The sequence below is a fragment of the Cucurbita moschata genome, unplaced genomic scaffold, assembly GCF_002738365.1.
Source record: "Cucurbita moschata cultivar Rifu unplaced genomic scaffold, Cmos_1.0 Cmo_Scf00025, whole genome shotgun sequence".
Lineage (NCBI taxonomy): Eukaryota > Viridiplantae > Streptophyta > Magnoliopsida > Cucurbitales > Cucurbitaceae > Cucurbita > Cucurbita moschata.
The window spans coordinates 830,959-844,664 of record NW_019268541.1 but is presented as its reverse complement, the minus strand read 5'-3'; the positions used below and the strand labels follow the sequence as shown (position 1 = coordinate 844,664).

The 13,706-nt window shown below is 33.4% G+C and overlaps 1 protein-coding gene and 1 long non-coding RNA gene across 4 annotated transcripts; both read right to left on the bottom strand.

Annotated features, from left to right (window-relative positions):
• Positions 1-819: 819 nt before the first annotated feature.
• Positions 820-4,725, bottom strand: LOC111461629 (ATP-dependent 6-phosphofructokinase 7-like). The gene is made up of 13 exons (XM_023105229.1): positions 4,262-4,725; positions 4,006-4,052; positions 3,851-3,890; positions 3,445-3,507; positions 3,218-3,355; positions 2,955-3,113; positions 2,826-2,879; positions 2,633-2,701; positions 2,417-2,546; positions 2,027-2,289; positions 1,859-1,907; positions 1,620-1,774; positions 820-1,305 (listed from the first exon to the last, which is right to left on the bottom strand). The coding sequence occupies exons 1-13, from the start codon at positions 4,373-4,375 to the stop codon at positions 1,105-1,107; spliced, it is 1,482 nt and encodes a 493-aa protein (XP_022960997.1). The 5' UTR covers positions 4,376-4,725; the 3' UTR covers positions 820-1,104.
• A 2,402-nt stretch (positions 4,726-7,127) lies between these two features.
• LOC111461631 lies at positions 7,128-9,462 on the bottom strand. Of its 3 annotated transcripts, none has more exons than XR_002713614.1 (4): positions 9,426-9,462; positions 9,259-9,335; positions 8,585-9,076; positions 7,128-8,518 (listed from the first exon to the last, which is right to left on the bottom strand). It is a non-coding gene; the product is annotated as an uncharacterized LOC111461631 (long non-coding RNA). The 3 variants fall into 3 exon arrangements; XR_002713615.1 differs by having other exon boundaries at positions 7,128-8,487; XR_002713613.1 differs by having other exon boundaries at positions 7,128-9,076.
• Positions 9,463-13,706: the final 4,244 nt, after the last annotated feature.

Here is a 13,706-nt window from a genome sequence, read left to right as displayed (position 1 = left end):
GGAAAAAAAAAAAAAAAAAAAAAAAAGGTCTGGCTGGCAAAATAATTTTCAAACAAAAATTGCAAAAAGCACCCTTAACTTTGTTAATTGTGCAATTTGCCCCATTTTTTATTTTTGTACTTTTAATGTTATAATAGTATAGTCTCTAAAGTTCAATATACATTAAAATATATAACCATTATAATAAAATATTTCTAAGATTTAAGATATTTCTTACCTATATTATCATGCAGTCATATAATAAAAATCTACACTTAAGTTATTTAAAATTTAAAATGTTAAAATATAATAATTTATTCATTTTCCAAATCAAGGTAAAAATTGATACTCTTTTTTATTTATATAAATTTGACTTTTGATATCAAAAGTTTTTTTAAAAGTAAATTACAACATAAATAAATATTTAGGTATAAAATGTAACCGTTTTTTTAGTTTAAAAAACAGTACTTTTTTTACAATAACTATTTTGTTTATGATTTTATGCTTTTTAAAATTAAGTTTATAAAAATTACTTTTATTTATAGATTTCTTGCTTTATTACTTAATTTTTATAAAAATTTAAAAAGCAGATGAGTTTGCGGAGAGGGGCTAGTCACACATCGATAGAGTATGAAGCTTGAAACGACGACACCACGAAGCCTATGATCCTCACTCGAAATCACACTAGAAATCGAGGAATTAATCACGACAAGGCAAATATAAACATGAAAATGTGATAAGAAATCACTACATGAGAAGTAAGATCCAGATTACCTTATTACAAAGACACTTAGTCCAGAATGCATAAATGTAGACATGACTTGAAGTAAAACCCGATAATTTACGACAAAACTGAAATATTTTATTTTAACAAAAATTGCATACAGCAGTAATTCAATTCATCTAAAGACCAAAGGATGACACCAACTATTATTTTTAATATAAAATAAAGATTAGCAAAAGATGTAATCCAGACAGACCATGGGAGGGGAAGGGCCTCTACAATTAGACTACAACAAACTCCATGAACAACAGCTTCTTCGCACCTGGTTAAGGACTGAAACACCCCTTACCTTGCCTTACAACACCACCCATCTTTCAATTTCTTCACATATGTGAGCTGAGCTACATTACACTAGGCTTGCTCATTGTCTCGTCCTCGATGTTGTTGTTGTCGTCGTCTAACTTGTTCGTCGTTTCTTCCTCTTTCAACTCCTCGGCTACTGCGTCTTTCGGAATCAGAAAGCTTGGCTGGTTCGTCGATGATAGAAGCCTTGCCCACATTCTATCAGTTATCACCACCTTGTTCTGTTTCTCTGTGATTCTCTGCAGATTGACCAAATCGGAGTTAGTAACATTCGATGCAGAGCTTAATGAATGAATGTTTACTCGGCCCGACAACCATGGACCGATGACGGTTGTTTCATGTGCACATGGAATGAAGCAAGAAGAATTAAATCAGTGTCAATGGCAACAAACCCAAACCTCCCTAACTTGACCAACGCATACAATTTCTAATAGCAGAAGAAAATGTGAGACTGAACGACCGACCGACCAACTCGGGGTGGTTTAGTTCGTTTCAACCTTCACCTTAACGTAACATGTAAAACATCATTTTGTAATCAGGGTCGGGGTCTTACGTAGAAGGGAATGTATGTCTGTCTTCCGTTAACAAGCCCGCTCGTATAGCCAGTATAGCCAGCCATTGCTCCATGTATAGCACTTTGAGCAAGTAGAGTGCAGTAAACATTGTCCGAGGCATTACTTGGGATAGCTCGGATCATATACGTCGGATCTGTCCGAGGAATAATATTATTCATCTGTCATATAGTTCAATAAAACAATCAATGGCATTGAGATATGCTTGATTCAAACTTACCAATATATTTGAGGTTTATGGTCATCTTATGTTCTTTTGAAAAATGATCCTGCAGAAAGAAAAATGAAATTCTCAGTACCGTATGATCGAGTCGTAGAGGCTCATACTATAATAGTCGCTTCGTACTACAGATCTAACTAAAAGGAACAAAGCACATTGCAAGCCAACCTTGATTTTCTGTGATATCCATAGCCCAACATCTTGAAGAAGCTTATTACCAGAAGCATCCAGCTTGTCAGAATCAAGGCTTCCAGACAGCAACTCCTGCCCGGCTCCTTCTGCAATGACAATGACCATGTGGCCGTTGTCTTTCAGACATCTTGATATGTATTCGTAAAGTCCACCGGGTCCTTCAAGATAAAAGGGCGACTCTGGAATTAAGCAACAGTCGACGTCCCTGCTCGCAAGCGTTGCGTACATCGCTATGAACCCTGCAGTTGTCACCGCAAAAGCAAAATGAAACTTAGGCTTTGATACGTTCTAGAAGTTCTAGTGATCGTAAATGCTATCGCGAACCAAGTTCTACCGATCGTAAACACAACAAAGCCACAGTCTTACCACAATAGCGACCCATCAACTTCACAAGCCCTATACCATTCTCCATACTTTCAGATTCGACATGGGCTGCGTTTATAGCACGCTGAGCCTCCTCAACGGCAGAGTCAAAGCCAAAGGACTTGTCAATGATCTGCATCAGCAACAGGCAAAATCCACTTAAATCCAGTAACAATCTAATTTACCACAATAGTCAACGTTGGAACATGAACAACGTACCGGGATGTCGTTATCAATGGTTTTCGGGATACCAACAACTGCAACTTTGAGCCCTCTTCTTCTGACTTCCTGAGGTACAAATAATCATTTATTTCCCATAAGAACCATATAACGAAAAGTGGCTAAGCAACTCGAGATCAACATTATCTGCATTTTGCATCAAGAAAAACGAGAATATCCTTCCCAATGTTACCTCATATATAGCAGATGCTCCCCTCTGAGTTCCATCTCCACCAATTATATAAACCTGCAGAAAGAACAGCAATGAACTTAGGTCCAAGAATCTACTTTTCCACTAAAATTGCATAATGAGTGTTCACACCTGATTGATGCCACGATCTTGAATGCTGTCAACTATTTTTGAGGTATCGTGACCACCTCGTGATGTCCCAAGGACAGTTCCACCGCGTTTATGGATATCATTCACAAACTTTGGAGTTAAATGAATGGTATTCTTAGAATAGAAACCTCTATATCCACCCTGAAAGTCACTTTTAGCTAAATAAATTCATGAAGATATTGCATTGGTCCCTATTTAACCAACAGCTATAGTAAATCAATCACTGGATTAAGGCAATCACTTACTTCAATGCCCAGAACCTTCTTCACTCCATACATATTGTATAAGCCACAAACCAGTTCCCTGATCACAGTGTTGAGTCCAGGGCAAAGACCGCCACATGTCACAATGCAAGCGTGAACCTCGTCTGCCTTAAAGTATATCTGAACAACAAGCCATTGCAACTCAATAACTAAAAGATGAATATTAGAAATCATGCACAGATAGTGAAAGGAATGGAGACAGAGCTTACCCGTTGGCGAGGGCCAGCACGTCGAAAATGTATTCCTCTTGGACTATTCTTGTGAACAACAACCTACAGAAGCAAAGAAAACAAATATAATCATCTTCATATGCCAATACTTCACAACTCTTGTTACTAGGAAGAAGAGGGGAACGAAACATTTCTTTAGAAAGATGTGAAAATCTCTCCTTAGTAGACACGTTTTAAAACCGTAAGACTGACAATGATACATAACGAGTCAAAGCAGACAATATTTGCTAACGGTGCAATAAACTAGGGGATGTATCATTTATCATATCATCTTAGATACACAAGCTCTCTAAGAATTTTGTCACAAATCCCCAAAGTTTAAGATTAATCAATTTAACATCCAAACTCCATTAAAACGAAAGTTAAGGTCTACGAAAAGGCTAACCTTCTGAGGAACGGTATCATCAACGTGCACAAAATACTGTCTGCAAAACACACAGATTAATTTCATCAATCATAAACATAAACCAGCCAATGTCAAAACAAACCATTAAAAAACACATATCAGATTGAAAAAACCACAAAAGAAGAAGCACAAACTTGACTACAGAGTAAGCAGGATTGTCTTGCAACGGATTGGAATACGTCTGCCATCAAAACAACCACCAAAATCAATCAAATGAGCAGTAAAACAAAGTGGGGATTACCAAATCAATTCAAACAGTACCAATTTCCATTTCAAATCAACAGAGTGAACTAAAACAAACACACCCAGATAACGAAATCCCAATAAGATAAACAGAGCAAGTACACTTCACCCAAGAAATCAAATCAGATGGGGTTGGGAAAATCTTACAGGCAGATCGGAAATATAGTCGGACAAGTGAGGAACATCTTCAAGAACATAACCAGCATCGCCAAGGACGATCTTCGCGTTGCTATTATGAATGTTATTACCTGTAGCGGCCATTAGAGTTTGATTTTGGAACAAGAAACCCGATGATGAAGGGGAAGAGAGAGTTGCTGGGGGCAAATCGCAAATCTGATTTGGTTGAAGAAGAAGAAAGTATATATATTATATATGGGTAGTGTTGACCAAATAGAGAAAGACGACCCGTAAAAGTAGAAATTGAAAAGACGCTAAAATGGGTTTGTGGGATCGATGGGGCTGAAAAGAGTCTGGTATTTCGAAGATGGATGGAGAGAAAACTGGTGGCTGAAAACTGGAGGAACTGCGACCACTTTCTTCTACCGAATGATTATTGGGAGGAAAATAAAAGTTACCATACAATGCTTCCGAGAACAGAGGGGTTTGTAGATTCCTGAATCCATTTCCTTGTGGGAATTTGATGCCTTTCATCGGCCGACACACCTGATTTTCTTTTTCTTTTTTTTTTTTCAATGAATTTTCACAAAACCCATCTATATCAGGAATTTCAATTTTCGTACATTAAAAATATATAAAATAATAATAGTATTTTTTTTAACTGTACGGAAAATATGATTGAGATTCCCTCGTTTGCGGGAATTTCTTTAATAATTCGTATAGTTTATTTATTTTTATGGAAAAAAAATATGTATTGGGTTAAAAAGTTTCTAAATTTTAAATTAATTTTCTTATTATATATAAATTTAAATTTTATGTCAAACAAAATCATAAAATTTTATGCTAGATTTTTTAGCTTTTTGACGAGCGTTTAAACTTTTATTACACGTTATGGTTATGATTATGGGTATTTTAAGGTTTAAAATTATAAAATTTTTAAATTTTAAGATTTAAATTGTAACCAAAGATTAATTTTATTTTATTATTTTCTTAGGTTTATGTCAACAATATTTTATCATTTTTTAATGTTAAAAAAATATTACGACTAAAATGGAACTAAACTTAAATTTTATCGATTTTAAAAAATAATGATGTAGCTTTGGCGTTGATTTGATTAATGTTTCTTATTTGGACTTTAATTTTATATTTGATACGTGAGTATGTTGACGTAAGCATAATTTATTAATTAAGAGATATAATTCATTGACTTATTTAATTTTAATATGTATAAAAAGAGTATCCTAGCTCCCATTAGCAAAAATAAATAAATAATAGCAAGATGAGAGTATCCTAGCTCATATTTGATATTAAAAAAAAATGTTTGCTTTGAAAATTGTGGGTAATAATTTAATAATTTATTAATAAATATAAAAAGTAAGAAAACAAGCCTAATTTAAAATAAATAAATATTATCAAATGAATAAAATTAGATAATTATAAATAAAAATGATGCATTCGAGGTGTAAAAGTAGGTTTGAAAATAAATTTAAATAGGAAAAGAAAATAAATGAAAATATACCATTTATAGAAAAAAAAATTAATGTATTAATTAATTGATTGGACTAAACTTGACACAAAAAATGTTTTAACTTTTAACCATTCAGCTCTTTAAAATTATATAAATTTCATGATATTTATCTTAGTAAAAATATTATAATTCAGAAAATAAAATTTTGAAGTAAAAAGTAATTAATTGATATATACCATAATTGACATAAAAGTAGTATTTTATTAAGAAAAAAAAAAGATAAGAATCTTTGAATTGAAATATGTAACTATTTAATCAAACATAGGGTGAATTAAATTATTTGATTCGGAGGGAATAATAAAGGTAGGAATCGCGTTGTCAATATCCACGTGTCGTAATGTGATAGGAGAGGCCGGATAACACGGGCAATGTGGAAACTGCTTTATACGTTGTTGTTTAGACTTTTATTTCCATTTTAGTTTTTTAGTTTGTTTGTTTCTTGAATCAGAGTAAGCGGTGTAGTTTAATCCGACGGCTTGGATTCGCCCTTTTTTCTTTTTTTTTTTTTTGTTTTTTTCTTATTGATAAATGGGACATTAATTCGTATGCGGTGCACAGTTTCCATGTCATTTGTTTGGTTCCATTCACTTAATTAATTTTTTTTTTTTCATTTCCAAATACGATGAACAATATATCAATTTTTTTTATAATTATTAAATTTATAATAATAACGTAGACATATGAAAAATTTAAACGTGTTTTAATCAATTGAATTAGGTTTAAAATTTATGTCGTGAGTAGTTTGTAACGAATTACGTATTTATAATTATTTAAATACTAATAATTTATTTTAATGCAAACACCATAAAAAGAAAGTCTAATAAATCTCACAAATCTAACGTGTAATATTCTGAAAGTCGAGGATTACGTTAATTTATTGATAATTTAATTATGAAAGTGTAATAAAAATGGCTAAATTACAAAGTTTTTTAAAATTGATTTATTGGATCCGTATGGTTAAAGAACTAAATTCCTTCATTTTGAAATATTATTTAAAATTATTAAAAAATAATAAATGATAATTCCTTCATTTTGAAATATTATTTAAAATTATTAAAAAATAATAAATGATAAATAGATAATAATTTATTAAACACATAATTAGAAATTTACCTAACCCAAATGGTTGCGCCCAACGTGGGGTGCAGTGAACCGCATGAGCGGGCATGCTGATCTGGATCACTAACTTTGATAGTTGGTCTTCTTCCTAAAACTGCTGGCTCATACACACTCAACAACGGCCAACCAATGGTTTTACAAAAGAACCCCTCCGTAATCAGCGCCCTCCAGTTTCATTCACACGTTCTCTCTTAATCATCCAATCCAACGACCTCATTTTATATTTTCACTTTTTCATCATCTAGAATCTTCCATATCCTTTACAGTAGAGATTCATGCCCTTTTTTAATCATCCACCCTATTAATATCTAAGCTTCAATTGTTCTTCGTGTAAGAGTCCAAGATCATTGCTAGTAGATATTGTTTTTTTTAGGCTTTTCCTGTCGGACTTCTTCTCAAGGTTTTTAAAACGAGTCTACTATGAAAAGGACACCCTTGTAAACGAGTCTACTAATGTAAGATTTCACAATTCACTCCCTCTTCGAGGCCAGTATCCTTGCTGGTACAAATATCTCACCATTTTGAGTTTAGAGACTTTTTCAGAGAAGAGTTGAGTTGTGCTTGCTTACTTATTCGCAAGCTCACCTTAGCCTTTCTTTCACTCTTTTACTCTCCTGTAAACACTCTCGATGCATTCTCCTTCTCCTTTGACTCATTGTATATGTCCTCCTAAGTTTTCTTAAACTTCTCGTCCAAGGAGAAGAGCCAAGCAAATTGATCTAGAAGGAAATGCAAAAGGAACTCGAATTTGTGGTGACCCTATGGATTTATTTCAGGAGGTAAACAAAGACGAAAGAAAGAATGAAACAAGAATGAACAGGAACCAAATGGTTGTACTCAAGTTTTGATCCACTTCTCTTCAAATTTCTACTAATATACTCAAAAGGAAAAGGAAATCTGGTATTTAGTTGATAAATTGTACTTTATTATACCTACTCTGTTTTGGTTATTAAGTTTTCAAAATTTTATAATAGACCGTTGATTTTTTAATGAAGTTATGATTGAAGGGTTAAACTTAAAATTAATGGATAAGAATCCAAGAATCCAAGAATCCAGATCATACTTAAACCATAATTATGTTTGTAATATGAAAATATTAGAGAAAATATTGAAAGTGGGGCTTTAATATTATACCTTTGCAGTTTAGCTTGACTTTCCTTGTAAATCAACAGCAAATTCAAGTCCTCAAAAGGCCACAAGGTGGCAATGCCTGAAACATGAAGAAGAAGAAGGAGAACAGAAAACACAGACACCAACAGTCTTATCAAGCAAATCAAATTCCGTTTTATTCCTTCTTTTGCTCTTACTGACTGATAATAGAACAGAATTTCCAAGAACAGACTATAGGTTATATATCAGATGGCTAACTCCAGTTTCTTCTTTGACTTACCAGACAGCCCACGAGAACATGTGGTACACCAATTTAAGCAGCGCCGTACACTCATGAACCAAATGCTTAGTGAATGGTATGATGATATCAATAAGAAAGTAGAAAAAGGTACCTCCTTGTTGTCATTGATGAGGAATGCTGCAGCGCCAAAATGATGCGAGGAGTCAGAAGAAAGCATGGAGGACAGATCAGGAATCCAGAAAGTGAGCATGGCATACCCTGCTTCAGCATGATGATAGTTGAACCCCTCCTGAAAATTACAACTCTAAAATATCTAATAATACCCATGAAATCAAAACATCAGTTAATATCTCACATTAATAGCCACAAGAACAACTTCAGCCTGCTCTGTATGTAATTTGAGCCATAGCCCTCTTTTCCCTGCACGGGAAAAAAATGGTTCAAAGTGCAGAGTTCCCAAGAGAAACCGTGGTATTAAAAAGACGAAGAAACTCTACTTTCCTCGGACTTTGTGTAACAGTACAAACCGTGGTATTGTCCTCTTTAAGCTTTCTCTTTCTGGCTTACCCTCAAGGTTTTTAAAATGATTCTGTTAGGGAGAGGTTTCTCCACCTTCGAGGGAAGAGAGATGCTTGGAGAGCTGATGTAAAAGTGTTTGCAGAAGAGGGTAGGCTCTGGGAATTAATGATGACCCCTTCAAATTCATCATTCCTGTGATCTATAAGTTCCACGGCCATGTTTGGTGTAGAAATGTCAGGAGACAAAACATCAAATGCTGTTCTTTTGAGTTTTCTAGTACATGAGGTTTCTGGTACAACATCCTTGTTCAAGACACCTCGATTATGATCTTTAAGAGTTAAAGGAAGGAAGGAATGATTAGATGGAAGTTGTAAACCAACCCCACCATAAAATTAGAACAGAGAATATAAGAAAGGAAAAGTCACAAGTTTGAGAAAATCTTTTTAGGAAATGTCTACAGCACTACAATTTCAAGCGATCTTGCATGTTGGGAGGAAAAGAAGACACTACCTTTTGGCCAGCTCTGGAAACTTGTCCACCTTCTTGTCAAAGGAAAGCGCATTGTTATTCCCCTTGAAGAAACCAAGCTGCAGAAACCAGATAATTGGATCAATCCCTCATGGGAACTCCCTATAGAATTGCATGCATACAACTTCTTTCCATTACTACAAACTCACCGCTAGACATTGTCCTCTTTGGACTTTCCCTCGAGAGGACACACCCTTATAAAGAATGTTTCGTTCCCCTCTCCAACCAACGTGGGATCTCACAAACCACCCCCATTTGGAGTCAGTGTCTTCTCGCACTCGTTCCTCTTTCCAATTGATGTAAAATCTCACAATTCACTTCCTTCGAGGTGCAATGTCTTCATTGGCACACTGCCCAATGTCCACTTCCTTTTAGGTCCAACATCCTCGGTAATGTGTGCCTTTGATACCATTTGTAACAATTCAAACTCATCATCAGCAGATATTGTCCTCTTCGAGCTTCCCTCAGTGTTAGGGGAGGTTTCAATACCTTTGTAAAAAATGCTTAGTTCTACTCTCTAACAGACCTAGGATCTCAAGTTTAACATAATATTCAAATGGGTAGACCTGGGATCTCAAGTTTAACATAATATTCAAATGGGTAGACGATGCACAAGTAAAAAGGAAAATAAAAGGAATATGAATATAAGAAAGAATAACATAGGCAGAGCAACCTCTACATTTGAAAATTGATTCAGTCATTTTATCAAACACCTGATAGGCAAAAAGGAAGCAGCCATTTGTACGTACCCAACTCCCCATCACAACTACATATTGACGTCCTCCATAAGATAAACAATCAGAATATGCTACACATTATTAAGCATGTCGTGGTTTTACCTGCCATTTTCATCAGAAGAATATAGAATAATTTCGCTCGGTTAGTGCTGCAATTTTGGTAGCATATGGCCAAATATTCTTATGCTCTTCCATATCCCTCCTCAAGGTTGATCACCACAACATGACGACACCGAGCACTGAAATTTGAAGGCCAGATTAAACACAATCTCATGATTTCTTCGGCACATCCTCAAAGGTGAAGGAATCCCGCAATCTGCCTTTAGGGCTAACAAATCTCAGCTCGAATCCATTTTTCTCTTTAATAATATTTTAATTTTCTATTTAAAAACAAAAATTATTTTTTTAATTTTCAAAATTAAGCTTAATTGAAATCGATAGAAATCACATAGTATGATATAGTGCTTCCCAAAATGCCTCCTACCCATCATCATTCCCTAAATTAGTCTATGTATGACTCTCTCCTAACACTCCTCCCCTCGAACAAAGTACCACATAGAGCCTTCCCTAAGGCCTATAGAGCCCTCGAAAAGCCTTTCCTTATCGAGGCTTGACTTCTTCTTTGGAGCCCTCGAACAAAGCACACCCTTTATTCGACACTTTATTCACTTCTTGACTACACCTTCAAAGCTCACAATTCTTTGTTCGACATTTTGAGGATTCTATAGCAATGGTTAGATTTTGACATACCCAAGCCAGAAACACAAAAAAAGTATCAAAAATAAAATAATATCTCATATATAATTAAAATTTTAAATAAGAATTTGTGAATAAATCTACAATATATCAGTCAACACAATCATAGTTCATGAAAATAATTTCGAAAGGTAAAAGCAAAAGAATCTCTTATATTATATACTTTAAATTTGGAAGAATTAAGACAGATATTTTAACCCAAAGTAAGATATTATTCACCTCGAATGAATATTTTATGGAATGATTTAAATTTATTTTGTTTTGTTTTTTGGTTTCTTATCCTCAAAGCTCGAAACTGGCACTTCAATTATATATGGAGGCCTATAAGGTTCATAAATTAAATAATGTCTACTACTATATTAATTGGATATATTTAATGTCACATGCATACAAAGCATTATAAAGATCTTATAACAATGATGTAATGTGACACATATATATGTGTTATAATTCATTCATTTTTCTCTTTTTATGTTACAATCAAAGCCACGAAAGTAACCAAATAAATTGGATTTCATTAAACGCAACTGTTTATTCCTTGTCTTTCAGCTAAATTTAAGTTCTCGAAACTTTGAAGTGTGTAATATGTTGGTTGTTTATGGATCGGATCAGATTGCTTTATTTTTAGATTTAAAGATAATTACAAAATTAAAATAAATACATGCATATTAATTAAGATATATATGAATTTTTATGCTATGATAAAATGAGAAATTTTATATAGTTAGGTCGGCCATTAAATCATGTTTGAAAATTATCCCAAGAATCGAGATTTAAAATATATTTTGTTGACATATTTTAGTTTATAAATATCTATTTTGTCAAGTTGCAATAATAATAATAATAATAATAAAATGGAAGTCCCAATTATTGCAAACAATGGTGGAATATGAATTTATGTTCCAACAACCAAAGACAACCATATAAACCGTACAAATTAACTGTAACAATAATATTGTACTGCTCAAGGACATATGCCCCATCTCCCAAATTAAAACATATTATTATTCTTTTATTTTTTTTTTACTATCAAGATCATTTTTTTAAATTACAATTAACCGTGACAATAATATTTACGTATATTAAATACAAACTATCAATATGAGTATAACTCAATTGATGTTCACTAGGTTTGTCTGTTACAACGTAAAATAAATAATAAAAAGAAATAAAAAATTTTCATCTCGTTTAAGTTGGAAACTCATTTAATCGACATATATACTTATATCATCAATTAATAGATTAGAAGTTAAAGTCTCGATTCGAGTTGAACTAACAAAATCACAAATTTTTATGGGTTTCAATTGAAGAGTAGGGTGAAAAGGTGTTAATATTAGGTTGGGAACAATAAAAATTTTCCTCGATTTTATTTCGAGAACAATAATAGGGAATAACATTTGTTGTCCCACCTAAGTTGTCCGATCTTTGTATTTCTTTATTAATTTATATTTGTCATTATATTTTCGAAGATCTGACATCAATTAGAGAATAGAACAAAACATTCCTTATAAAGATATTGAAAATCTACTTATTAGACGTGTTGTAAAACTGTGAGACTCAATATGTAATAGATTAAAACGGACAATATTTGCAAACGGTGGACTTAGACTAGTATACATAGTATCAAAGCTAGACACTGCGTAGTATGTCAATAAAAAACGTTGGTCTCTAAAGAGGTAGATTGTGATATCCGAATTGAGTCAAGGGAAGAAAACGGGAAAGGGAGAGAGTTGGTGGAAAGTGAAGGGTTCTCAATCCCATCATTTGGTTCCAACATTGGTGAATGAGAAGGTGAAACAAAACGTGAAGCCTAGCCATCATCTTATCATTTTTTTTTTCTTTCTTCTTTTTCTATAAAATCTCTGAGAGATGGCTCCCACGATCGTGTTCGTACTTTCAAATTTGTAACAATTTAGTCCTTATACTATACACTTTCTAACAATTTAACCCGTACAGAGACTAATCGATACAGACTTAATTTATAAATTTATAACGAAAGAGATAAACCTATTGAATCGTGTTGGTGTGCTTCTGGTCCAAGTTTCCATAGCTCCTTTTTAGGGTTTTTAATCAGCCCTAATTACAAGCCATGGTGGTGGTCCATCCAGGTCTGTGTACTCCTCTTCATTTCCCTTTCTTATGAAGCAAACCCTTCTTCATTCTCTCTCCTCTCTCTCTCTCTCTCTCATCATTCATCCACCTCAAGACCCATCAAACAGATCCACTTCTCCAAAATAATTGAGACACACTGTTGAAAACAATTAAAGCTCCTATCTTTATATTCATTTTCATGTATTATGCATACTCTATCCCCTATTTCTCTTTATTTTACTTCATACATACCTTTCATAACCTCATAGCTTACCCGTAACTGACACGTACTATTTCTCTTACAGTTAGAGTTCGATCTAGTTAGAGTCATTTTTCCATCTGGGTCATAGGCAAAACAACGGTTCGATATAGTTCGAGTCATTTTCCCATCTGGGTCATAGGAAAAACAACGGTTCGATATAGTTCGAGTCATTTTTCCATCTGGGTCATAGGCAAAACAACGTCTTGATTCAAATAGCTACGTATATTCTATAGTTTAGGGTTGAATTATAATATGGGGTTTAATTTATATAAATATACCTAACTTTTATACTATAATAAATAATAGTTGAAGCATATGTTTGTATGGTTTGGTATTTAATTAATACTATAAGCTTAGTGTATACAAAGTACTATATATTATATAAATTATAATATCTATTTTAGATGGTATTAGCAACAGCTGTGAAGCTGCCCGTTTCTTCCCTTTTGTGCTTTTGTAGTCAAGGCTCAAAGAAAAGAGCTTAGAGAGAATTTTGATTTTCTTTTTTCTTTTTTTCTTTTTTCCTTTTTTTTTTTTTTTTTTTTTTTTTTTTTTTTTTTTTTTTTTTTTTTTTTTTTTTTTTT